General features: G+C 48.7%; 2 protein-coding genes, 1 long non-coding RNA gene and 1 other non-coding gene across 17 annotated transcripts; 2 read left to right on the forward strand and 2 right to left on the reverse strand.

The window, feature by feature from the left end:
* The first annotated feature begins 2095 nt into the window (after positions 1–2095).
* On the forward strand, positions 2096–3167 carry LOC148005116 (uncharacterized). Its single transcript, XR_015622870.1, has 2 exons — positions 2096–2182; positions 2493–3167. It is a non-coding gene; the product is annotated as an uncharacterized LOC148005116 (long non-coding RNA).
* Positions 3168–5322: 2155 nt separating this feature from the next.
* Positions 5323–6547, forward strand: Ost4 (oligosaccharyltransferase complex subunit 4, non-catalytic). Of its 2 annotated transcripts, NM_001134691.1 has the most exons (3): positions 5323–5391; positions 5520–5657; positions 6303–6547. In NM_001134691.1, the coding sequence occupies exon 2, from the start codon at positions 5521–5523 to the stop codon at positions 5632–5634; it is 114 nt and encodes a 37-aa protein (NP_001128163.1). In that variant the 5' UTR covers positions 5323–5391; position 5520; the 3' UTR covers positions 5635–5657; positions 6303–6547. The 2 variants fall into 2 exon arrangements, with proteins under 2 accessions (NP_001128163.1, NP_001128162.1); NM_001134690.1 differs by having other exon boundaries at positions 5351–5657.
* Agbl5 (AGBL carboxypeptidase 5) lies at positions 6404–26255 on the reverse strand. 13 transcript variants are annotated; one of them, XM_087553710.1, is made up of 18 exons: positions 25721–26086; positions 24944–25175; positions 23376–23636; positions 22995–23166; positions 22528–22691; positions 21615–21792; positions 21006–21184; positions 20151–20610; positions 19541–19710; positions 19084–19219; positions 18379–18581; positions 17657–17868; positions 9815–10009; positions 8197–8309; positions 7859–7905; positions 7274–7404; positions 6843–6958; positions 6404–6762 (listed from the first exon to the last, which is right to left on the reverse strand). In XM_087553710.1, exons 2-16 carry the CDS (start codon positions 25102–25104, stop codon positions 7356–7358), a joined length of 2700 nt encoding a protein of 899 aa, XP_087409836.1. In that variant the 5' UTR covers positions 25105–25175; positions 25721–26086; the 3' UTR covers positions 6404–6762; positions 6843–6958; positions 7274–7355.
* On the reverse strand, positions 25589–25677 carry Trnay-gua3 (transfer RNA tyrosine (anticodon GUA) 3). Its single transcript is given in 2 exon segments — positions 25589–25624; positions 25641–25677. It is a non-coding gene; the product is annotated as a tRNA-Tyr (tRNA).
* Positions 26256–27045: the final 790 nt, after the last annotated feature.

Here is a 27045-nt window from a genome sequence, read left to right on the forward strand (position 1 = left end):
ATGTGTGTGTGACTGTACAGATAATAGTATGTGTGTGGGGTGACTGTACAGACAATAGTGTGTGTGTGTGTGTGACTGTACAGACAGTGTGTGTGTGTGTGTGTGTGTGACTGTACAGATAATAGTATGTGTGTGTGACTGTACAGACAATAGTGTGTGTGTGTGTGACTGTACAGACAGTGTGTGTGTGTGTGTGTGTGTGTGTGTGTGTGTGTGTGTGTGTTGGGTCCCACTGCCTCCCATTAGAGGTCCACAGTGAGAAAGTAATTAATTTGTCCAAGGTAACACATCAAGTCAATCAATGGTGGAGATGAGACTCTAAATAACTCTAGTGACTCCAGAGGTCAGGGAGGCAAAGGAAAGAAAACTCCATGGAGACAAATAGGAAATCCACCAGTGTGAGAGAAGAGGAAGGAGTCTGACAAAGAGGCTTTCCTTAGACAATGGAGGAGACAAGAGAGGACGGAATCTTATTCCTGGCTGTCACTGGTGAAGATTAGGCTCTAACCAGGACAGATGAGTAAGGTGATGATGGAGGTCAGGCTAAGTCGCTCTCTAGTCTGCAGGCCTGCGTGTGCGCATTTGTGAGTGTGTGTGCAAGTGTGTGTATGTGTGTGTATGTGCACACGCATGAATGTAAGTGTGTGTAGCTTGGCTGCTACACATCACTGGGTCCCCTGCCTCCTTGTAGAGGCCCACAATGGGAAGTAATTGGTTTGCCTGCTGATCTTGCCTTCGTGTTCTCCTGTGTTCTGGACCCTGTCTCCCAGGGATGTGACAACAGGAAAGCTGAAGGCTACACCAGGCAGACAAAGGCTACAAGATGTTGCTGTGTGCCAGGCACTGGTGAGCTGGAGCTGCAAAGGCAAGTCTAAAAGTCTGTCACTGTCAATTAAGGAATGGAACAGGGCCCCCAACACAGAACCACAAAGACAGGACAGACAACTGCCAAGAGGGCCGGACAAAGGGATGATGTGTACTCTGGCTAAGAAGAGGGAAGAGACAGCTGGGGGTAGTAGGAAAGGCTGCTCAAAGAGGCAGAGTGTGTGAACAGTGTGAGGGAGGAGAGGAGGAGTACTGGACAGACACATGGAAGGGCAGAGATTTCAGGCTCAGGGAATGTGGTCTGCCTTTTTTTTTTCTCAAACCACAGGGCTAATATAACATCTTCCAGCTTATGTGTGTGTTGATTAATACAATTAAAACATTCCGGGGGCTGGGGATTTAGCTCAGTGGTAGAGCGCTTACCTAGGAAGCGCAAGGCCCTGGGTTCGGTCCCCAGCTCCGAAAAAAAGAACCAAAAAAAAAAAAAAAACATTCCGGACTATGCCCAAGGCTTAATATATGTTGGTTCTTTTTTATTTTTATGTTTGAGACAAGATCTTGCTATGTATGTGGCCCAGGCTGGTCTGGAACTTGTGGGAATCCTCCTGCCTCAGCCCTGTGAGTGTTGCTGATATTAATTACTACGCTCAGCATCTGTTAGCTATTAGTTGTCAGAGGGGTAGATTAGGGGCCACTGAGAGAGGGTCTCTCCATGACTGATAGGACTGTTGGGTTGCAAGGTTTGGAGTCAGAAAGACAGTGAGGTTATGAGGACTAAAGTCCTACTTTCCGAATCTTGTAACTCTGAGCACATCCCATAACTACAACTGGGAGTCTGCTTCTCTTCCAGATTCTACACTGTAAAGTGATGGAGAGGAGTTGTGCTGATTGGTGGTGGTGACCACGGAAAGGAAAGGCTATGCCTGAGAGGTGACAGGAGAGAGAAGGGAACACCACAGAAAATTCCAGAGCTTGAACTCATGTGAGGAGGTTGGAAAGGGTGGGTCTGGAGGGAAGAAGGGCTATTTCTGTCTGAGCATACTGGAAGAGAGAGACAGGGGCAGAGACAGACAGATAGACAGACATTCTAGTAGAAATAACTGAAGACAAAGTTAAATGGGAGAACAGAAGGACGAATGTCACCAACACCTCCCTGTGACGCGGAGCAATCCACTTCTGTTCCTGAGAGCCATGGACCTAGAACATGACCCTGGTGGCTAGCAGAAATACCGATGCAAGTCAAGATGGTAAAAGGAAACGCCAGAAGCAATACAAGGAGCAATTTGCTCTCCAGGGTCCTGGGGCCTGCACATGGGCAGACTTGAAGGGAATGTCCACAAGGGTCTGCCAGTGGAAGGTAAGAGCTTGCTTCTGTGTCTTTGCATCACTTGCAGGCCCTAGCCTTGGCAGAAACTAACCCATTTCCCCTCCAGATTGCCCTGCCTGCCACTGTGAATTTTCTTTCTTTTTCTCCTCTCCCTTCAGGGGGCCACTAACAACCTTAAAATAAAAAAAAAACTAGCCTTGCCATCTTGCCCAGTTGCTATGTATTCCCCCCGCCTGCTCTCTGGAGTTAGAGATCCTGTTGTACAGTTTATGTGAGTCAAGTAGAAGAAGGCTGGTTTGAAGAGGAGTGGCAGTAGGTCTCATTTCACCTACCCTTCCAGCTAGGAGCCAAACCCTAGGAGCGGACAGGAGTGTTTGTGAAAACTCCAATTCACCATCCACTGCCAATGACAATCCTCCGTGCTGGCCTCAGCGTGAGCAAGCAGGCTGTGGGTGACCGGTGTCAGTAGGATGCGGTAACGTTAGTGGTGGTGGTGATGTCCTTGCTGTGGTGGCATTGCCAGGCAGCCACAGATTTCCAAAGTGATTAGCCAGAACTGCTTGCTCACCCAGAAAAAACGAAGTCCCTGTAGTAAGGCAGAGTCTATTTTGTAACATCTGGAAAGGCGGGGATTTCCGATGGCCTAGTGCCTTGGCAATTCATTTATTCAGCATCACTGACAATGAGCTCAGGTCCCAGAGCCCTGAAATAAGGAGCATTTTATATCTAAGGCCGTCTGTTAAAGGACTAAATATGGGGAGGAAAAAGGGGAATCATATGAATTGGGCCTTATATCAAGCCAAAACAGATGGGGATTCAAACTCATGAGAAATCTTAAGCCAAACTCCACGGGTGCCCAAATGCAAGCACCCTGTTTGCTTGATGTTTTGCATTCTAGGCCATTCTGAAGGTGTAATACTTTAGGAGCCGACTACCCTGGTACTCAGGAACCAGTCTCCCTCCTAAACCTGATCCTAAACCTCAGGCCCTGTACTTGCTCACACCTGTAATCCCAGCACTGGGGAGGTAAAGGCAGGAGAATCCTGAGTTTGAAGCCAGCCTGGACTACATGGTGAAATCCTATTTAAATTGCAATACTTACAGATTAGAAAATTATTAATTAGAGATTAAGTTCCACAAGTGTCTTCCCACCACCTTCCCCCAATCCTGGCAGGATGAGGTTTTGCCTGTCTCTCTTCCCACATAGTTTTTATTGAGCTTTGTCATTTCTTAGTCGGGTCTAGTTCAGTCCTAACACGGGTTTTCACTTCAGTACTTTCAGGCTGTAGGCCAAATGCCCCACGGATGGGTGATAAAGACTCACTGACCTAGGCACAGGAAGGGAAAGGGAGGCGAAGGTCATTTCTGGGTAGTTCTAAAATAAACCTTTTCCCGTTTGTCCCTGACCATTGAATAACCTCCAGAGTCGACCTACTCTGTGTGTGGGGGGTGCGGGGGGTCAGAAGAACTGTCTTTAGCTAGTTGTAGGGACTTGGTTAGATTACCTTCTGGGCCTATTTCCTTCTTTATCAGTGAGTAAATAAAATGACAGTAACAAGTCATGAAAGTGCCTTTCAGTTGCGGCTGTCTATGAAGCTACGTACCTGGCTCAGTTGGTTTGAAAGCTGAAGCATTCTCCCTGGCATTCTCTTGTCATCGGCAGCCTAGAGGTACAGCTTCTTTTAAAACCATAGACTAATTCTGATTCAATTGCATACCTAAGTGGTTGGACTTGGATCTGCTCCAGTTTTCCAGGAGACACGAAGCATAATAATGTGTAATCCTAAAATCTAGACATCACTCTCTCAGGGCAGAGCCGGGGACACACCGACTCACAGAGGAATGCCTGGGGGAAAGCACGTCTGAGGTTTTAACCATGTTATGTGGAGGGCACGTAGGCCTGGGATTTCTAAATATGAAACTTCTGGGAAACGGTAGGTGGGGGTTGGGACACAAAGTGGGAGGAGGCAGACAGCTGTAAACTAACTACTGAAGGCAAGTATTGAGTTTAAGAGCAAACTGGACACAAACCGCTGATGGTCTGAGACCAGAGAAAGCAACATTTGAAGAGTAAAAGCCAGCTCACTGTGCACACAGGAGGCACTCTGGTCCCTTGTCCCAGCTGTTCCAACCCTATAGCAGCTCCTGTAGGGTTTTCTTTGGCTCAGAGAAGCAGAGACCTCCCCTGAGCCCAGGCCCCACTCTACCGCAGGGCAACTGGCTTCCATTACCCTTGACAGCTCCAGAGCGACAGTCCAGCCCCTGGCCCTGTTTGGCTCTTCATCGTTCCCTTTTATGGTGAAGCTAAAGAGAAAGAAGGGGGGAACCCACTTCTAGCTGGATAGAGGCTTGTGGAGATTCAGGGTGCTGTTCCCCTCACCAGTGACCCTCGGATGTCTGGATGTCTATGGCAGCCAACTCTCTTCTTCACCATAAACGCACGACCCCTAATGGCTTGCCCCAGCCCTTCCTTTCCCACCCCCTCCTTCACATCCGGGGGGTGATTTCCCACTTGGCTGAGGTCCCACGTTTGGTTTTTGATTATGAGAGAGTCCCCCCTAATTCCGACGCCCACCTCCAGGAGTGGGGTGGAGACAGGGAGTCGGTCTGAGACTGGCAATGGTCAAGTAAGTTGCCATGGTCCGCTTGCTTGGTAGGATGTGGTTTCATAAAGACTAGCATCCGTGAGGGCATCAGAATCCTCAATCCTGTCCCCATTCTGCATCACCTTCCACTCCATCCCCACGCCAGCGAGCCTGGGAGGGGACCGGGAGGGCAGGGTCCAAAGGAAGCACCTGGCTGGGTCGGACAGGGAAGCAAAGGGTGGGCAGCATGCAGGAAAGTGGGTCGGAACCTAGAGGTCAGGCCCAGCCTCCCGCCTGCTGCTCCCTCACCCAAACCCACTCCTGGGCTCCAGGGAGGCTGTCACCACAGCTTCGCAAGCTAACCGCGGATCCCGCCGCGCCAGCTGCAGCCAGCTGCGGCCAGTTGCGACCACTGGCGGGATCCCAGGCCCTGCCCGTGTCCCGCTCCGCCCCCGCGGGGGGTTGGGGGACGGCCCTTCGAGGCTCCGCCCAAGACCTGCTCATTGTGCGCGCGCCGCCGGAGCAGACAAGTCGGCCGGGTAGAGAAGCCGGAAGTGCTGCGTTGTTCCCCGGCTAGCACTACGAAGTTCCGGCTTAGGTTGCCTACCTCGAGTTGGTGTGGCAGTAGGGTCGGAGTCGGGTGGAGCTAGTCAGGTGAGACGCTCCCAGGCTTCGTTTCACAGGCGAACCCGGAGGAGGTTGGATCGTGGTGGCAAGGATCTAGCCTGGTGAGAGAGCAAGGAGTGTCCGAACCGAGGCTCAGTCCTTCCCCTTGTCCACAGGATGATCACGGACGTGCAGCTCGCCATCTTCGCCAACATGCTGGGCGTGTCGCTTTTCTTGCTTGTGGTCCTCTATCACTACGTGGCAGTAAATAACCCCAAGAAGCAGGAATGAAAGTGGCGTTTTCTCCGCCCCAGGTAACGGTCGGGGCAGTAGCGCACAGACTTCGGACAGCTGAGTGGTGAGGCCGATCCAGGGCCTGCAGATTTAGGAACTTCAAGTCAAAGTGTCGAGCCGAGCTTGATAGTCCAGAATCGAGCCCTTCTGTTCGCATTGTGTACAGTGCCTTGAAATATTCTGCTTTAATTCTCCTAAACGGCTTACTATTTGTATGAGGATGAGTTTTCAGAGCCTTCCTCATTCCCCATTTTGAGGTTCCCAGTAGATAGAGGCTCAAGTTATAGGTTATGGTTACACGGAGGCGCTGACACCAGTACAAACAAAGGCAGTAACTGCCAAGTATGGGGGATCAGGCCCTTAACAGCCCCACTTTCCCACGGAACCTGAGGCTTTATTTAGGTAGATTTGGGGGAGGGGCATGGTAGTGAAAGATGAAGATTATTTCCATGTTCTGAAGCCAAGGACTTTGTTTTGTGGCTGTTAGGTTAACTACAAACAGAAAGCATAGAGGAAAAAGGGAGGGGCAGAGTCTGGAAACCAAGTGTGCTTAATATTATAAAGGGAAATGGGTTAGATGGGGGCCAGCTCCTTAAGGACCTCCCCCAGCCCTGAAAGGAAGCTGCAGCATTTTCCTTACTTCGGGTCTTTCCCCTTTTTTCTAGGCTTCCAGGACATAGTCTGAGGCAAGATGGAGGGTGTGAGGGGCCTTCACACTTCACTTCATCTCTCCTACCCATCACAGCATACAAAGCAACTACACCTGGATTTTTCCAAACAACTTTTATTTCCTCAAAGTCTTCCTTAACCCTATGGAACAAGAAGCTGCCACTGAATAGGGCCCAGTATAGGGGCTGCTTTCTTTTCTACTCCCTCCCCCCAATACAAAAATATAGATATATATATATTTTTTTGTGGTCCCAAAATCTTGTGCTGTGGAGGGAGGGAAGGGGGTGGCAGGTCCCTGTTTTGTTCTGTCTCAAGGTGATGTTCTGCAAGGCCTGGGACAGCTGAGTCCGAGTGTGGCCGATATTCCAAGGAGCTATGGCTGTCACATGGCACGAGCAGCTGGAAGACGGGACTAACGTATCATTTCACTGTGTCCCCTCACCTTAGGGCTATATCCTGGACACGAAGGTAAAGGCATTATCAGACCCTGGGAGAGATAGTGAGTGGTGGAGATTTAGGGACAAAACAAACCTCACATTGGTTCAAGAGCCCCCTGCTGTAACAAATCCGGGATGGGGAGTCAGATAGAATACAGGAAATAGGAGAAAAGGCGGGGGCAGAGCGGGGCCGTGGGGGGCCGGCCTGAGGCAGCCTGTAACAGAGAAGAGACAGGAAATCAGGGGCTGGGAGGTGAAAAGGGAAATGTGTAGCTGGGTCGGGAGAGGCGGATTTATTACTGCCTGTTACTAGAATCAGCTAGCTAGTATCTGAAGAGACTACTTAGAAGGTATACTTTGAAGTGAAGACTGAGGATGGTACAATAAAAATCAGGAACTAGATTCTTAATAAAAGTGCATTTAGTCTTTGGGATCAGTAAGAAAGTGAGACCATTATCCTGAATGCTGAAATGGGGGTGAAGGATAGTAGAAATGAGGGGTGGGATGAAGGACTGGACTCCGGTGCTCACCCTGGTGTAGCAGAGCGGGGTCCCGGCTCCAGCTCACTGCTCTCTCTGGTCTGGGGGATGGGGGATGTGGGGCTTGAGCCTCTCATCCCTCTGCGAGTCGGCGGTGAGCTCCGGCCCAACCTGGGCCTAGCCTGTGTGGACAGGGGTAGACTAAGAGGTCGGGTTCTTCCACGAGGCTTTTTTGCTTTAGAGTTTCCATGCTTACGAATCTAGTACAGAAGTCAGCAGAGGTGCTAGGACCCTGAACTCCTGGGCATGATGAGACAGGGTGGCAGCTATAGAAGTCCACATTCAATCTGTAACAGCCTACCAGGTCTTACTTATCTAAGGGGGGCAAAGACCCAGCATTTCACTTCCATGGGTATTCATCCCATGGCTAAGAGGTAGAGAAACACTTAAGAAGAAAACTGGTAGTGGACTGACATATCCCTCAGCTTTCTCAGCCTCCGCCCCTGCCAGAGCAGCTTAAGCTTCACCTGTCCAGTCGGCTTCTGCCTCTAGCTATAATCAAACTAGGAAGGGAAGCTTGTCTGAGTTGGAGGTGATGGTAGGGTTGTTACTAGGAGCAGTAACCAGATGTGTTACCTGGGGAATCCGGGACCCCTCCTGGCGGAAACTCTCCTCTGGCAGGTCTGGTCAGAAAGAGAGGAGAAGCTAAGGACGGGTAGGAAAGCCAAAGCTAGCAGGCTGTGGTTGGGGGTGCATCTGGCAGGGACAATGGAGTCTGAAGCAAGCAAGAAACCTGGCTGAGTAGGACTGGGCAGGTTAACACAGACATCACAGCAACTCTGACAGGCTGGTTTTAAAAGTCTGTAAAGCTGGAATGAGCACCCCTTATCCCATCCCACCCCTGTGCTCAGAATAGTGTCCTGCTGGGTTCTGCTAATGTTAGCATGGACATGGAAAGAACCTAAAAATTTTACCTGCAAACGAGTCCTAATGCAGGGGATCCGAGCACCAGCCCCTAGTAGGCTTTTCCCAATCACCATGACAGCCTCTGGCTTGTCCCCTGAAGACGAGAATGGGCAGCTGCTCCCTAGAGAACAGGGGGAACTGATCATCAAGGCAGGACTAGAAGAGAAGGTAACTTCCTTTACATCCGTTTCTTGGCCTTGTTTTGTTCCCTTTATTATGCTGGGGATTAAACCTAGGATTTCATGCTAAACCAGTGCTCAGTGCTCAGCTTGTGAGCTATCCCGACAGCACTTCACTCACAGCATTGCTGAGAGACTGTCGTGTAGTCTCTTTTTTCTTTTTTCTTTTTTTTCCCCCGGAGCTGGGGACAGAACCCAGGGCCTTGCGCTTGCTAGGCAAGCGCTCTACCACTGAGCTAAATCCCCAACCCCGTGTAGTCTTTTATTGTTGGTGATTTTGTGCATGCAGGATGTTTAGTACCATCTCGACCTTAACCTACTGTGTGCTCTTTACCCCTAGGTTCTTCTCCACTGTAATAACCAAACCCTGTCTTTGTTTCCTGGTGGCAGAATTGCTTCTGAGGAGTTCTAATCTGATCCAGGGAGTGAAGCTCTAACTTTTGGTGAAAATCAAACCCTCAGCTTAGCTCAATTTGTAAACCTTAGAGCTTGTACCCATCATGTTTAGGCATTTAGGAGTCAAGTCCAGCTGGGCATAATGGCCAGGTGGATCTCTGGAAGTTCAAGGCCGATTAGTCTACACAGTGAGTGCCAGGGCTACACAGACCCTGTCTCAAAAAGGAGAAAGAAAACAAAAAACCCCAAGTCCATTCTGTACAACACTGATTAAAAATGGACAGGTTAGTACAGTCTATATTGGATTCAATTATAGAAAACAATGCTGCCAGGCATGGTGGTGCACGCCTTTAATTCTAGCCCTCAGGAGGCAGAGGCAGGTGGGTTTGAGGCCAGCCTGGTCTTCAAAGAGAAACCCCGTTTAAAAAAAAGGAAAAAGAATAAGAACCCCATTTAGTTCTTTATATCACTGGGTTTCTAACGTAAAAGAACTGGGTATGGTTTTAGGTTTAGAGTATAGGATGCCATTTGTAGTAATGACAGGTGAAAAGCCTGTGGTTTTATCCACCATTCCTAGCTCTTGGAGTTAGAGAACTTGTAAGTAGTACTTTGCAGGCAGAAAAAGTCCTCAGGTCTTAAACTGTAAAAGTGAGGACTAGACAGTCTAGAGCAGTGCCTGTAGAGAGTGAACATTCAACATATGTTAACTGTTACTTTATTTCACGAGTTCATTCCACTGAGCCCAGCCTCCTATGCAAAGGCCAAAGGCACATGTTAGGAGGAGGCAGTACTAGGAGAATAGCATCTGGTCTGATATATATATGTGTGTGTGTGTGTGTGTGTGTGTGTGTGTGTGTGTGTGTGTGTGTGTGTGTGTGTATGTATGTATGTATGTATATGTATCAGGCCAAGAAAGAAGTCCAGGCTAAGTAGCAGTGTGGCTGTGGCTGAAGAAGCTTCTTGAAGCTGAGGTAGTAGCCTGTCTAAGCCCTGGGTGGTAGAGAAGGGAAGAAGCTGAACAACTCAGGACTCAGGGGCAGTGGGTACCAACCTGATAAGCTGAGTGAATTGGGCAGGAGGCAGGAGCCCATGTTTCGGGAGGAGGTTGGGCTAGCACTAGCCAGAGTTGGGGATGGGGCTAGGCTGCTTGTTGTAGAGCGTTGGTTCAGTGGCTGCTGCTGCTGCTGCTGCTGCTGCTGCTGCTGCTGCTGCTGCTGCCGCCGCCTTCTGTCTGGGCATCGGGGCTCTGAGGGAAAGGACACAAGCAGGGAATCGATCAAGAAATGAGACATATAAGATCAAGCTCTTAACAAATCAGCTGCCCACTCCATGAGACACCCAATATTCTAGTCATCTGTATCTCATCCTACCAGTTTGTTTAAAGTTACTGAACTTGGCTTCTAAAACAGGGCTTTGCAGGGCTTTTTTCCTAACTCTGTTCTTCTCACTGCTGTTCCTGCCACTTTGGACCAGTGTCCCCAGCCATCTGGCCTTGGTCTTCTCTTTTTTTTTTTTTTTTTTCTCGGAGCTGGGGACCGAACCCAGGGCCTTGTGCTCGCTAGGCAAGCGCTCTACCACTGAGCTAAATCCCCAACCCCCCTTGGTCTTCTCTTAAATCTTTAAATCTCTAAGGCCCTTTTCTCCCAGAATGTCCTGTCAGACATTCCTACCTGTTAAGTTCCTGATTGCCAAACCAAATCTGTCTTCTCCTCAGTCCCATTCCTTGTCCCTGTCTGCTAGAAAGCTTACTTCATTCTTCCTGGTGGCAAAATTGCTTCTGAGGAATTCTAATCTGATCCAGGGAGTGAAGCTCTAACTTTTGGTGAAAATCAAACCCTCAGCTTAGCTCAATTTGTAAACCTTAGAGCTTGCGCCCGTCATGTTTAGGCATTTAGGAGTCAAATCCAGCTGGGCATAATGGCAAGCCTTTAATCCCAGCATTCTATATTTGTTTTGTCAAATCCTAATGGTCCTTCCACTGCAGTGGACTTAGACACCACGTCTTTTCACTCACTCACTTTCCTTTCTCTCTCAGCTTGATTTAAAAAAACTATCCAGGGGGGCTGGAGAGATGGCTCAGCGGTTAAGAGCACCCGACTGCTCTTCCAGAGGTCATGAGTTCAATTCCCAGCAACCACATGGTGGCTCACAACCATCTGTAAAGAGATCTGATGCCCTCTTCTGGTGTATCTGAAGACAGCTACAGTGTACTTATATATAATAAATAAATAAATCTTTAAAAAAAAAAAAAGTAAAAAAAAAAAAAAAAACTATCCAGGGATTGGGGATTTAGCTCAGTGGTAGAGCGCTTGCCTAGCAAGCATAAGGCCCTGGGTTCGGTCCCCAGCTCCGAAAAAAAGAAAAAAGAAAAAAACAAAACAAAACTATCCATCCTTTACACAGCCACCACGTTATCCTAAAATAGAAGCCTGGTTTTAAAAAAAAAAAAAATCACCACAGCTTGGGTAAGAGAGAAGCAATGTTTGCAGACAGATTTTCACTGTGTAATCCAGACTTTCCTCTCTATAGAACCTAGGCTAGGCCTAAACTCTTGGTCTTCCTGCCAAACATTCCTCCCAAATTCTTGGATTGTATGCATGTATTACGTGTGGCTAAATTCTGAAGGTCTTTTTTTTTTTTTTTTTTTAGATTTATTTCATGTATGTGGGTACACTGTTGCTGTCTTCAGACACACCAGAAGGTGGCATCATATCCCATTATAGATGGTTGTGAGCCACCATGTGGTTGCTGGGATTTGAACTCAGGACCTCTAGAAGAGCAGTCAGTACTCTTAACCACTGAGCCATCTCTCCAGCCCAAATTCTGGAGGTCTTTTACTCGAACCCTTTCACTGCAGCCCATCCAGAGTCCTGTCTGCTGTGTGTCCAGGCCACCTGTCATTAAGATGCTGACTTGATCACTCATACCTCAGCTGCTGTTGCTGGGGGGCTGTGGGTCCTTTGAAATTTTGGTTTCTCTTTTTTAGGGAGTGCCTTGATTATTTTCCATGTAAGAGTTTCTCAAGTAACAGTTCCCTGTAAATGTTGCCTTGGCCATTTTCAGGCAGAATTAGTTCTCAGAGCCTTTTTATTTTTCTTTTTCACATGGCTAGTGGTTGTTTATAGGTCAGTGGCCCTTTAAAGTTTAAGACATCCGTAACTTTTAGGATAGTACTCTGGTGTATTCTTTGGCTTTACTTCGAGTTCTGAGGGGTGGGACTCCAGAGAGACGATGTAGATGATGGGATAGGGGAACTGCAGGCTCAGCAGCTTTAGCAGGTGCCAGATACTTTTGGATCGTCATAGAACCAAATAAAATGGTAATGCCAATATTCTACATGACCTCTAATACAAGCTACATGTGTTAGTATGAAAAGCCTAACTTTGGAGGCTAGTGACGGTAACTTCATCTTGTCTGTACTGGATTATAGCAGGCAGTGCCAGGCATGTACATAACAGGGCCTGCCTGTGATCTCAGCATGCAGAAGTTGTAGCAGGGGGATCACAAGTTCTAGGCCAGCTTGTGCTTAGTGACCCTGTTTCAAAGAGTATTTCTGAAGTCTCTAAATTGAAGTTACCTATGATTGATCTCAAAGTGAATGAATGTTCTTAGGATGGAAGCCCTTTTGACTACGTGACTGCACTGGATACCAATTAGCATCTAAGGTGGAAAGCAGAAGCACAAAACCAGAGCTTAGGGGGCAGTGGGAGTCAGCTGAAACACTGACAGAATATCAGAAGTCAGACTTGTGACCACACCAGCCTGAAACATGAGCCACCGTCCGTGACTCAGTGATATTCAAGTGTACAGACCTGGTGATTCTGGTTAAAATGTGGATACAAAAGCATGTCTGTTGGGACTGAATGTGTACCTTTAATCCCAGAGGTGCTCAGATCTCTGAGTTCAAAACCAGCCTGATCTATACAGCAAGTTATATACTAGCCAGGTTTATATAGTGAGATTTTGCCACAAAAATAAAAGCATGTTAATCAGCACAGAAGACAGAAATAACAGGGTTTGCAGAAGATCAGAGTCCATACACAGGCAAGCTGAAATCATGCAAATGGGCTGAACCTTCACCTTACCCTGAGGAAGGAAGTAATAAAGTGACTGGGATATGCTAATGCACACCTGTCATCCCCACACCCTGAAGGTGGGAGCAGGAAGTAGGAATTCAAGGCCCTTGTGGGTGAATGAGTTCTGAGTCTGCCTTGGGCTATATGAGATTCTTTCACACACACATACACTTGACTAAAGCTTCTGATGGAGCAAACCAGATAAATAAAGAGGAAAAAGGTCAGTGCAGAATGAAGACTAGATCCTGAGAGCCCTAATCAGACTGGTCTGAGACACAGGGTATTAAAGATAGTATATTTCATCAGTTCTTAAAAGCTGCCTGAGGGGTTGGGGATTTAGCTCAGTGGTAGAGCGCTTGCCTAGGAAGCGCAAGGCCCTGGGTTTGGTCCCCAGCTCCGGGGGGGGGGGGGGGGGGGGGGGGGAGAAGCTGCCTGAAAGCCTGCCTCCTGTCAGTGAACAGGCAGTTGGCTCACTTTTGTGTTGCGACTTTGCCTCCTGCTAATACAGGCCATATCCATTCCTGCTGAGAGGATAAAAGCTTACTGCAGAGCATAGGGGACTGATCAGCTCTGCTTCCAAAGGCAGTAATGGTATCTCACTGTTCCCAGCTGGGACTAGCCAGATAGGACTGGAGCCATGCTCTGGTACGCTGAGCCAGGCTGCCTCACCTGGAGTGTTAGCATGCATGTTCTGAGCCTCAGAGTTGGCAGCATTGATCTATTGTTTTATACCTAGACTCTCCATCGTCTCTAAAATGTCTTTGGGACATCTTTCCCTGTAGAGCTTATTGAATCCTTGAATGCTCACACAGATGGCTCTTATAACCCTACAGGAATTAGAAAGATTTACATTTAACACATTAAGTGTTTGCTGAACACTGAAATGCTAGGCCCAGTGCTAGGTCCTAGTGTTGGGGACATTGCCCGACACTGTTTGCAGTTGAAAGAATAGAAGTGGCAACACAGCAAGTCCTATGCCTCCCTGCAGAGGAAACTCGCGGATTGGTGGGCATTACCTTCTCTACTAAAGGTTGCCTGTTAACAGAGCCAAGGAGTAGACCAGAAAAGTTGTAGTGATAATCTAGTTCAAGTGACAGAGCTGAGGGTTGGTGCGAGGGTCCTGGTAGGAAGACAGCTAAAGGCTCCACCTCCATACTTAAGTGCCTTTCTTTCACACCACTGTCTGGCTGGATAAGCTGAAGGGCCAAGGTGAGGATCATGCAAAGATCTCGGGAATGCAAAACTGAAGGCAGCTGCTGTATGATATTATGGACTTGTGTGCTAGGTGCCTTACATGCCTGTGTAATGTACAGGAGAGGCTGCCTTGTCACCCTACCCACCACCCCCGCCCCAGGCTGTGCACCTCTGCTTTTGCAGTGCACACCCGACTTCTCACTTCTGTATTCTCCAATGACCTCTTTTTACCCCTGTAGCCACAGCAGCTAGCATAGCAACTGCCATCGTTTCTGAGACAATAGACTGGAACTGTGCTACAGGCCTGGGAAGGTACTTGGTAGAGCATGTTTTGCTGCTGGGGAGAGTCAGGTAGACTCTGCCCTAAGGTCAGGTACTACGAATTAGGACTTAAACTTTTTGGCCTCCTGTGTTAGGAGCTTTCCTGTTTGATGTTGGAGATTCATTGGCCTTTTACATCTGCTGCCTCACAGCTCGAGACAGTGCCTTTCACACCAGTTCCCCGGCTGCCTTACGCTGCTCGCTGAGCTAGCCAGGTCTTTTCTGGGAAAACTGCCTGGAACTTCCACTCTCATGTTTGTTCAAATCAATAAAACCAATAAAAAATGTATAGTTAAATATAATATGAACAGTAATTGAATTTTCTTTATGGGGAGTGGGTGGGTAGATAGGTCTCATGTAGTCCAATCTGGTCTCAAACTCACTATCTAGTCAAGGGATGGCCTTGTCTTTATCTCCCAAGTGAGGGATTACATACATGCACCACCACACCTGACATCTGAATTTTATAAATAAATTCAAATAAAATAACAGTTATCACAATCCAAATTTGGGGGTTGTAAAATACAGCACATTTCAAGTTAACATTTCTGAGGTTTGGTGTCTTGCTTTTCCTAGCTTTGAAAACAGGCCAGCCAGGATAGGTGAGCGGAAACACAGCATGCTTGACAAGCTGAGCTCAGTTCCCTAGACCAGCATGATAGAAAGAGAAAACACCCACCAGCTGTTCTTTTCCCTCTACACCTCTGCGCTTTTATGCACAGACATACATAGGGTCACATGATACACAAATATAAATAAACCATATTGTTTGCTGTGGTTGAAGTCAAAGAGCCAGAGGTGTGGCAACAAATGTTACAAAAAACATGGTAGGACAGATCACACTGAACAGTAAGTTTTCTCCATAGTTGATTGAAGATACGATGTCCAAATTACTTTGCATTGCAGCCCTATCTAAAATCAGAGCCAGCCTTCCTTCCTTAGGGTCTTCAAAGAATTGTGCCATTAAATGCCCAGAGAACTCTTAGATGTCTTAAATCTCACTTTTAAACTCCCTACAGTGTCTATTTTGATAAAACTTTCATCCTGGGGTGGAGAGATGGCTCAGCAGTTAAGAGCACTGGCTGCTCTTCCAAAGGTCATGAGTTCAATTCCCAGCAATTACAGGGTGGCTCACAACCATCTGTAGTGGGATCTGATGCCCTCTTCTGGTGTGTCAAGGACAGTGTGGTCATATACATAAGATCAATCTTAAAAAAAAAACAAAAACTGTTCATCCTGACCCCTTGATTTAAAGCCAGTTTCCTGCCATGTACAACTATTTATGCAAGTCTTAGGGACAGTGGTTCTCTAACCAGCTCTGTTCCAAGGTTGTTCACCTGAGGAACTGTGCCTTCTCTCTTGGGTCACTTCTATATGGTGACCCAAATCTCCAACCCCTCACTTGCCCTGTCTATGGTTCTGCCAAGAAGACATCTCCATAGATGTCTTTTTTTTTTTCCTCACGTGGAAGAGGTTTATTGAGGACGATGGAGACAAGAAGAGGGAAGAGAGAAGAGCCTCCATAGGCGTCTTAAGGACTCTATACCTGTTTAAATGGCTGTTCACTTTTGCTTTTCCAACTGTCTTAATGTCACTATAGCTTTCCAGCAGCATACAGCTTTAAGCCTCAGTTCATCTGTCTTTTACCATTACTGGGCCCTGCTGCTTCTGTCCTAATTCTTAGGTTTCTTTCCTTTGCAGACTCTGGTACAGGTCAGCTCATGTGTCGATGACTGCAAGCCCATCTGCCTGTCCAGGTGTGCAGTTCCTTTTGTTCCAGTTTTCCTTAGAATCAACTATAGCTACCATATGCCCTCATTCAATTCAGCATCCTTGTTTTCAAAACACTTCCCACGTGTCTTCACCAAACTTTGTGGGTGAGGACGCAGCTAAGTATAGAGATTTGCTGTCTGCCCAGGGGCTGTTTCTGAGCATGGCTGTCATTCTCATTTTTGGAAGGCTGCTTTTGTCAAGCCACATACTATTTGTTCTTCAAAGTTGTTTCTTAGCTGAGCATTCTTTAATTACTTATGACCTGCCACAGTGGCTCTCCAAACGGCCTGCATGGGTTTTTTTTTTTTTTTTGGTTTGTTTTTTGTTTTTTTTTTTGTTTTTTTTTTTTTGTTTTTTTTCTTTTTCTTTTTTTCGGAGCTGGGGACCAAACCCAGGGCCTTGTGCTTGCTAGGCAAGCGCTCTACCACTGAGCTAAATCCCCAACCCCTTAAAGTTTTCTCATCAGAAAAATGGGACCATCATCCACCCTACAGGACCTGGTTAGACACACGAAACTATTTGTGATACTCTCTTATTATTAAATGCTATCTAAATATGAAGCATTATTACTAATTTAATATTTTTAAAGCACGATACATATGATTATTTCTAAGTTAGAATCTCAGAGGGAGTTTGGAATGGGACCACCTTAATTAACTGAAGCTGGGCTTCTCCATCTATCAGTCAGATTTATAGACACTGTATCTGTAACCCAGTGCATATCATCAGGACCATTCCAAAAGCCAGGTTGAAAACTGAATAGCAGAAAAATGCTCACAAAAATGTGTACAGCTGGACAACACAGCTCTTAGCTCCAGGCTCCATGTCTTGACAAGATTGCTATGACTCAGAACATATCAACATCACTGATTTGTGGTATATATTTCTAGAGTAATACTACAAAAGTCTCTCTCCCACCACAGGCCCTTCCAAGCCCACATTCTGGTCATAAACTCCTGACCCAGACTCTCTTAAGGAGTAAGACCCAAGGGTACTTACTAGCTGAGCAATTGTGCACTGCTGGGAAAGGGACGGCCGTTGGTTCTAAGCCTACAATAGGAGCTGCTTCGGTTCTGCTTTCCTTTGGAAGAACTGGATCTCGATATCACTATTGTGAAGCCAGGAAGTTTCAGCCCACAGAAGCAGTGGGTAGCGTTCTTCATTCTACAGTGCTGCCATTTAAATTCTTAAGACATTTCCTCCTACTGCCAACAAGACGACACTGGGACATTGTCCTTGATGAAGCTCCATGTCTGGGTTTGGCACTGCTTTAGCTAGTGTTTTGTCCTTGGGAATGTTCCTGGCTCCTAGCATGTGCTGAAGCTACACTCCCCGAGACTTCTTCCTAGAGCTGGCCATAGTATTGCTCTGAAGATATGCCGCGGGAACAAGGTCGCAGGAGAGGCTGCAGAGTCTTCTGCTACAGACTAGTTTTATTGATTTGCCCCTTGTATGTCTTCAAGCTCTTTCCCCCCAGCACTGCCCCAAACAACCAAACACCTGCTGCAGGGGCTCCCAGACTGGCTTACCTCTGACAGGGCCCAGCACCCGATGGCTGACCTTTTGGGTGCTAGAGCCCAGGCCTGGCAGCCCTGCAGGCCGACTGCCATGAAAAGGGAAGCTGGGAGAGTTCTTCATCTGTGGAGAATTTTGTTGGCTGCTGCTACCACCAGTACTTGTACCAGTGCTAAAACTTCGAGCCCGGCTCAAGGCATTTTCAGAACAGGAAACAGGCAATCCACTGCAAAAAAGCAGATGCTAGTTAAACCCCCGGCCTGGGAGAAGTTTCCTCAGGATATGGCAATTAAAGTTCACCTTTGGGGTGAAAGGGCATAGGAACCCAGGAACAAGGGAAAGAATGTATGCCCATGCATGAGGGCCTAACTTGGAACATGCCAGCTCATCTTAGAAGGCTCATCCTAAGTAGCTTGACTTCACAAAGAATGTCTCCCTTATTTTGCTGGCTCTAGGACCCTCTTCACTTAGTCATTCACAACTTTGGAACCTGAGACCTGCCACGCCCTTGCCACAAAGACAGTGAGTTTTGTGATCTAGCAGTCCCTTGGCCTGATTTTCCGCTCCCTTCCATGTGGCTTTAGGTGGAAGGGAAGTGGATGCATCCCATTCTCCGGAGCTGAGGTCATTTTTCCAGTTTCCTTGTCCCCAGGAAACATTCTCAGGCAGCCTCCCCAGGAGCTCAGCACTAACGGGTCAACTTCCCTGCTCTCTCCTTCCATGGCGAGGCCCTTACTTGTTACTCTTGGGAGGAGTCCGCGATCCTCGCTTCTTGTTCAGGCCCACGTTTGCAGTGCTGGTCAGGCCTCGGCTATTGCGCACGTGCTTCAGCATCCAGGCCCGCAGGTTGGTGAGGCTGCTGTGTTCCGACAGCACGATTCGGGGCCATGGGTTACACTCCGCCATGTCCAGTGCTGCGATGGCCAGAGCTCGTCCCACCTGGGGAGTTGGGTGTGGTTCAGTGTCTTCGCCCTCTAACCTAGTGCTGTTTGGGGGCGTGGTACACAGCATGACGGGAGAGAGGAGGCTGGGCCTAACAGTGGATACTCTGAATGGTGTGCCCTGGTTCTTTATCTCAAGTCCATTTACAACTTGCTGTTCAGGGCAGAGGCTGGTGTGCATGGAACCAGGAATTTCCCTGAAGAAAGAGCTTGTGCTGTTTACAACCTACAGTTCTATTTCTCCTATGTGCCTAGAAAAAGATACACCAAGACTACAATAATGGGGTGCTTTTGAACCTAGGAGTTCAAACCCATGGGGAGATCAGCTCAGACCACATATTTACTTAGATGTGCCAGGGTAAATAAAGTCTGTGATTGGGATCAGGAGTTATGCCTGTGTTTTCACCTTGACAGCTAACCCTGCAGAGGATCTTAGAGATGGGTGTCAATTCTTCCCAGACTGGGGTTTCCCCTCTCCCACTTACTCTATGGAGTCGTACCTGCTCAAACAGTTCCACAGTGTATCTGGAGGGGAAAGTCGGAGGGGGAGGGGGGCTGGCGCGCCCATTGTCATGGCAGGCAGCAGGGATGCTGTTGACTGAGCGTCCAGTGTTGTAGTTGCATTCAAGTGTGTAGCTAAGACACAGAGATCTTTATCAGTGTCCTGCCTAAACAGGTGTTACAACAGAACACTGAGGGACACTGTAGATGGCCTATGACAGTAACCACTTTGAAGCAAGTAAAGACCAAGAGAAAATTCTAATAATTCCCAAGTAACAACTGACCATGTGCCCAGGAAGACCTCCAAAAATAAAACTCCCAGATTAATGCCAACCTTCCTAACTGAGGCTTTCTTTTGAGAAGACTTGGGTGGTTCCAGCCCCTCAAACACCCTGGAATAAGTATTCTTTTCCTTTAAATTAGTTATTTTCTCAACTATGCCAGTTTCCTCCCAACCTGTGGATTATCCCTGAGGCTTTGTAGATTGCAACACGGCCACTTCCCTCCTTGGACTGGCCGTCCCTACGGTCCCGGGCATACATGTTCTTTTCAGAGAAATTGCAGCCCTGGAAGTCAAAGTGGGCTGAATTCAAGGAGATGAGCTTTGGATATAGCATGTTTTCCACCTGTATTGGGGGAAGAAAAGGCAACTCAGAAGACGACAGAGAAAGAAGGGATAAGGGCAAGGAAAATAAAGCAGTCAGTCACATGACTCTGACACATACGCCATCACAACCATCGGCAGTAAGCAAGGTTTCTTCAAGCCTCACTACTGAACATTATTTCTTTTAAGCGTTTAGGTTTCCCTCCTCCCAATTTCCCTTCTCTGCTCCTCAAAGCTGGATGGAAGACTGGAGTCCTGGAGCTTGCTCTTCCCTCAGACATCATGATACAATGGCCAAGGTATAAGGCCCTAGTGCCATTTCTCCATCCTCTGAAGCTTGCACAGAGGTAGTATGCATAGGTCTCCCTGCTCCTCTAAAAGTCTCCCTCCCGCCTTGTTTGTAACTAACTCTTATCTCCTAACCTGCAGTACCTCCTGCCACACAATATTTAAGAGCCCTACCTGTGTGCTCTCATCACTAAAGCTGTTTCCATACATAAAGCAGCCCCTTTTGGAAGCATGTCCATGCAAGTCCACATAGTAAGCAACACCACTCTCTTTTGGGGGGATGGCGTCAGGGGCTGGCTCCTCAAGTTCAGGAATCGGTTGTGGCATAATCCACACCGGGTCAGTCTTTTCTTCTGTCGGCTCTGTCTCAGTCCACCTGTCATGGTTTTCCCCATCAGGTGACTGCCCAAGGTGCAATTCATTGTGGAGATTATTAGCTTTCTCGAGGTCAGAAAGAGGAACTTCAGGAGGAAGATGAAGGCTGCTGGGCTGCTGGTTCGAGGGATTCTTGGAGTTGAGGCGCGAGTGCACGTGATGATAAAGCAGCACGGCCTTAGCGCCATAGATGGCTGGGTGCAGGACAGCATCGGGCTTCAAGTACTGACGGTTCAGGTTCACTCCACGGGAGTCTGTGCTGTAGGGAGACAGGACTGAACAGGCTCTAGATGTCTGGGCCACCAGAGGAGACACTAGGGTAGGAGACAAGGACACTGGAGACTTATAAAGTGAAAGGCTTAAATCATGCTGGGAAAGACAGAAGCCTTCCTTCCTTCATTTGCTGTCACACCACCATAGAAGTCCAAGGACAGTCCCCTCGACCCAGCTAGTCTTCACCGGCTTTTGCTCCCACTCAGGATGTGTCTACATGAATTACATCCCCTCTCAGCTCACTGGAAGATTAGAGGGGCTTGCCCTGGTTAGGGTACAAGAGGACTAGAAATACAAACCAGCCAGAAGGCTGGCTGACCTTCACAGCAAAGTGAGACACGAGACTGGGGAAAAGGCAGAAAGGCTGTTTCGGCTACTTACCGGTAGTGGCCCCGGACCACACCATCAGGGTTTAACATGGGAATCAATTTAAAAACAAAGAGTCGACGGAGAGTTTGGGCCCGGGGGTCATCAGGTCGAAGGATGAAGTCCAGAAAGCCATTGAAGACAAAGCTAGATGGAGTCTCTCCAGGGTGAACCCTACTGCTTAAGAAGAATATCTGAGGTGGAGAAGGAAGCAGACAGGAGGTCAGTGGTGCTATAGTTCTACCCTGACAGTATGTGGGCAAGGGTGGCTGAGGCAGAAAGAGCCTTGAGACTTCTAGTTGGCTTTTCCCAGAGGTACAGACTGTAATCCTCTGCCCTAGGCTACAAGTTAAGCTGGGTCCAGAATGTGTAGAGGTAACAGCTTTGAGCTACCCACTGTGGCTGGAAATAGGATAAGGTTAGAGTACTGTTTTACTTCTGTGTATGTCAATGTGTCTGTATGTGGGTGCCTGCAGAGGCCTCCCCTGAAGCAGGAGTTACAGGCAACCGCACAGTGTGGGTGCTGGGAACCAAACAAGGATCCTTTGAACCACAGTATCAAGTATTCTTAAAACAGCCATCTCTTCCACCCAAGAACACACCTCTTATGTTCTTCCCACTTACCCTTTTGCCTGTGAAACGGAATGGTCGGGGAGTGCCAACATCAGGAAATAGCTGCTCTAGACGGGGCTCCCGATCATCTCGAAGCCCATGGCAGGAGGTGATTGTTAGTAGATCTACCCGAAGTCCATCCAGAGAATAGCAGAGAAGCTCTCGGTGGTAATAAATGCTATCCAGAGGACTACAGGGATGAAATCAACAGTCAGAAGTCCCTCAAGTCCTAGCGAGAGGCATGCAGCATTGCCAGCCTAGGACTTATGTTAGCTGGTCCCTCACCATAACCTTTGGGGCCTCATAGTCCTTTGAACTGGTGAGGATAAGGATATGTGTGGGCTTGCACTGCTAGATGCAGAATATAGGACTGAAGTTTTCAGCATATGTGTGTGTATTCTTGCATGAGCACACATGCATGTGCACATGCCATAACACATGTGGAGGTCAGAGAACAGCTTGTAGGAGCTGGTTCTTTCCTCCTGTCATGTTTGTTCTGGGACGGACTCATACTGTCAGGCTTGGCAGCAAGCTCCCTTCCGTATGCACTGAGCCCTCTTGCTGTCATCACTCCTTCACCCGTTATTTAAGGGTGATTTTTTTTTCTTGCTTTCCTGGTTTGTGGTACATCAGGACAGATTAATTTCTGTACAGTAGACGTGCTGAGCAGCCACAGTACTGGCTAAATTCAGGATGGCTCGAGAGAACTGGAGCAGGGCATGCTTGGGCGGGTGGGAGAAGGGAGAACAGGTGGTGAAACGCTGGTTATGGTGGCAAAGGAGCACCTTTCTCCAACTGTACACGCTACACTCTACACAGGGGAAAGACTGATGATGTTCTGGCTGAGAGCTCTTAGGACAAACGCCGGAAGCAGCAGCAGTGCTACAGAACCCACAGTATAGCAGGATAAGAATGGGATTAGCACCTGCTATGGGCAGAGTAATTCTCTGGAAAGCGCTGGTCTAGCTGACTTAGCAAATCCTGGCAGTCACTGTAGGAGAAGGGGTAGCAGAAGGCGAAGAAGGTGGTGGCTCCTCGGCCCTCTACGAAACGGTGAACAAAGGATAGCACAAACTGTGTCTCTGTCATCTGGGGAGCAGAGGAGGAAGAGGGGGGAAACATGTCATCTGTGTCAGCACTGAGCTCCTCCGGTGGGGGACACCGGGAACTGACCTCATGCCTCTCTCACCTTTACCAACTCCCTCCCATCTGATACTTTCCATATGTGAACCAGCTTCTTCAGGCTTGCTGAAGCAGGGGCTCATCTTGGACCCCAGCTAGGGGTGGAAGAAAGAAGATACTAAAACGTAGGGGTTTGCACCTGCCTGGGACTCTCTCAGGAATGTGTTTCCTCTACCAACACCCAGTCCTTCCTCCTAATGAAGAACTTACCTCAAAGGTGGGCCGCTCTCTAATGCGTTCCCAGCGTGGCCGGGAAGGCAATGTGCGCACAAAGGGGGCCATGCCCTGAGAATATAGTTTGCTCTGCTTGTTCATGTTCATAATATTGATCTTGATAAGCTTTCCTGGAGTTCCTCCCCGGACACTGAAGTAGAACCATGACCTGAGAGTCAAAAGAGAGAGCAGCTGTTGGATGTGGGAGGGTCAGAGAGGATGTGGGGAGAAAGCTGAATCAAGTCCAAACAGCAAAGGCCTATTTGTTAAGGAGGAAAGGGAGAAGGGGTTAGAAGAGATACTGGGCTAGCAAGTACAAAGTCAAAGAACTGACTACAGGCACTTGGACATTCCCACCCACCCTCTAAGTCCTCATACCTGTTCCCATTCTCATATTCTGTTTCAGCACAGTCTGGGCGCGTCCATACGTTGAACTCGTAGTCAGGGGAAGAAGCAGAACCACTAGTGGGGGCTGTTGCCGCCCCTCCTACGCCTTCCCCATCACTAGGCACAGTCTCCACCTTTTCCACATGGGCTAGGTTCCCTGAATCAAAGCGAGAACTGAACAGCAATCCCCCACAGCGCAGCTCCATGGTGAGGCTGGGAAAGCATCCTCTTGCCCCACACAGGCCCTGAGAGCTGAAGAAAAAAAATGAAAGTTGGGATAGGGAGGAGAGGCAGAAAATGAAACAATGTTTTTTGTATCTCTGGATAAATAAGAAATGTTTTTAGTACTCTATGAAGGAAAACGCTCTATTTCTTAGAGAACATAGAAGTAGCCTTTTAGCAGGATCAAGAGAAATAGGGACGCAATGAGAGAGAGGGGGGGGGGCGGGGGCACAACTTTGTCTCTGGACACCCAAGGAGTAGGAGTGACCTAAAAACACCTTATTTTACTACATCGCCACTGTTCCCAAGTCGAATGCTCAGTGGCTTCCATAGCTGAGTTGAAAAACGCTAGATTCTCAAGCTTAACAACCCAAGGAGCAGAGACTAGAGGTCAGATGACTGCCACAGACTGTATGAGGGAGGGGCCGTATTAAAATTTCCTAGACTGGCTTTGTACTGAACAGCCCAGAGCAGGAAAAACCAAGTTTCTAAGTGTAAATGGTAGCTTCCTTTCTTTACCTCTTTGTCTTCACAAGCATTGACTAGAATCATATTGTCGTTTCTCTGAGACCTTGAAGAGCGTTATTACCACCCCCTTCCTTTTACTACGCCTATTATGAAAACGTAGCCTATACCCGGCCAAAGCCACTTGCTCACCTGCCCTGAACCTCAGTTCCAATTAGGGTCTGTTTCCATCCTCCCGCCCTGTAGACACGAGCCCGTGCAAAAGCTACCCTCGAAGGTGTGGGTAACGGGCGTCCTAAGCACCCCTAGGAAGGCTGGGCCAGTAGAGTCCCGCTTGGAAGCAGCAGGCAGCTCCTCGATTCCCGAGGACCCTCGCACTGCCTGGCGGGTCCGGGGCAGGGTGGGGTTTGGAGGCGTGGGAGGGGTCGAGACAGATATACTGGAGGACGGGAAGGCTGGTCCTAGGGGTCAGAGGTGAGGCCACAGGAGCCGAGGTAGTCAGCCAGAGGCGGGGTTGGCGGGCCGCCGCAGGCCGGGGGGGCGGGGTGGCATTCGACGGGGGCTCCCGCGGAGCGGCTGAGAGAAGGGGGCGGGGCCTGCCGGCGGGGCCGCAGTCCACACAGAGCCCCTCACCTCTCTCCGGGCCGCTGCTCCCGCTCCCTTTCCCGCTAGCGAGGCGGCACCTCGGGCCCCGGCACCCGGGCCCTCCACCCGGGACCCACACAAAACCAGAGAGCCGCGGTGCCGGGACCCCACTCTGCCAGGAAACAAGAAGTCTCTTGCCTATTGGCCGCAGCTGCAGCTGGCTACCCGCCCAGTAAAGCGCACTGCCATTGGTCGCCACGCAGTGTTCCGTGCACGTTGGCAGGTACCTGTGAGGGGGCCGTTTGGGGGCTTCCGCGGGCCACCGCCGTGTGAGGCTCAGAAGGCGTCTTCTCTGTAGGCAGTTAACGGCCCGCCTCCCCGAGGCGGGAAAGACAAAGCAGGGAGCGGGAAACAGGAAAAGACTTACCTGCGAATAAGAAAAATTCATGTGAAGCCGATCTTTGCATACCGCGCTCCTCGCTCTACTGTGTAACAAAACGCGGAGAACAGATCCTGAACCTGATGGTGTAGCAAAAGGAAGTGGAGGATGCGGGCATCGATCCCGCTACCTCTCGCATGCTAAGCGAGCGCTCTACCATTTGAGCTAATCCCCCAGCTGTAGTGTTGTACCTTCCCGTGACCTATACAAAGTTTTCTGACAGGACGGTTTCTAATGTATTCCGAGTGGAACTCTCAACAAAGTTTTGAAACTGAGTCATGTAATAAACACATAAGGAATAAGAATTTTACTTGAAGTACATGTCACTATCTCTTTACCCCTAATGCGCGGACAAGGTACATTGTACTCCGACTACTTAACTGCCTACGTGTTTTACCCTAGGTCAGCAGTAGCTAGGCACATATACTGCCTATCCTCAAGTAAGCGGTTTCCCCTCCACATGGGGATGTGGCTAAAAAAGTAGTGCACGAAGTCCTTCGAGCCGGAATCGAACCAGCGACCTAAGGATTGCCATATCACACGAACTACAGTCCTCCGCTCTACCAACTGAGCTATCGAAGGCTCCGCTGCTTTGCCATGTTGCGGTTTTCCCTCTAATGCTTACCAAGAATTTTTTTTTTTTCTAATTCGTGTGTTTCTTCCCAAGCTAAAGGAGCCGGGACCTGAAGGAAAGACGGGCTGGCGTGCTCGCACCCTGCACAGGAGCTCGCCGTGAGCCGAATTGAGGCTAAAGCCGGGGCGGCGTTCCTCCCGCTAAGCAGACGTTAGTTTCGGTGTTTGGGACTACGAATCGTGCTTGCTGCTTCTGCTCCAGGTTTCCTTTGTTTTTCGGCGTGATGAAAGTATAAAGCATGTTGTTCTGATGATGCGAAAGACATTTTCTCCGTTAGCTGAAGTGCGGGGGTCCATTCACTGAGGCCCGAGCCAGAAGGGAAGACCTAGCCGCAGGAGCCAGCGACCCCTATGCTCTGGATGCTGGGATGCGGCGGTGGCCCGGATTCCTGCTCCCGGTGCCCTCTGGCTGGGTGCAGTCCTCCGACCGGCCGGATCCTACAGTGCCCAGCACTTATAAAACAACCTCGCTTTTATGGTCGAGGTCTGGGAAAGGTTTCCGCCACACCTGTGCTCCACTGCCAACCAAGTTGACCCGTATCTGGCTCACGTATTTGTTGCTTTTCCTCACAGGGCCAGTCTACTATTGGCTCACAGAAAGCTAACCCATTTTTTTAAAACAAAGGAACAAACTCAACACCCAGGTCCTCGGTGCAGCCTGCTCTGACTGGCGGAGTGGGTGGGACTAGGAACCCGGCAGTTCTGAAACACCCAGACAGGTAGAGAGGTGGTTTGAAATCTTGCTTTGATTTCCTTCTGATGGGGAGCGGGGAGGTGGGGGGGGATGGTGCCACCGAGCCGGAAACCCATCTGCAGTAGTTCTCAGGGCATGTCCTTAGCACTTTAAGCAATTTATATTTCTCTTTCTCTCCCCTCTGCTTCCTTTCCCCATTACAACACCCAAACCCGCTATCTGCCCGTCCCCCTTTTTTGTGAAACCTTTAAAATTTGAGGTTCATATAACATTCTTATCTTGTTTCTCAAGTCTACAGCACCAAGAATTCCCAAAGGGGTCTTCCACCTAGTACTAACCAGACCTTACACGATTTAGATCAGAGAAAGTCAAAGTGAGCGATTCAGTCCCAATACTGTGCAAATGCCGCCTCTCTATTAGAGGGTCTGTTTTTTAATGTTCAGACTGGAGCCTGGGACCAGTCTTGCCTCCAACTCGAAGAGATTCGCCTGTTTCAGCATCCAGAATGCTGAGATCAAATCATGCACCAGCACATCCGATCAAAATGTTTTTTAAGTCACTAGGAAGAACATTTGCTGCCTTTCAAGTAATCGATTCCAGCTTCGTATCCCTTCATTCCCTGG

This window comes from Rattus norvegicus, chromosome 6 (genome assembly GCF_021556685.1).
Source record: "Rattus norvegicus strain SHRSP/BbbUtx chromosome 6, alternate assembly SHRSP_T2T, whole genome shotgun sequence".
Lineage (NCBI taxonomy): Eukaryota > Metazoa > Chordata > Mammalia > Rodentia > Muridae > Rattus > Rattus norvegicus.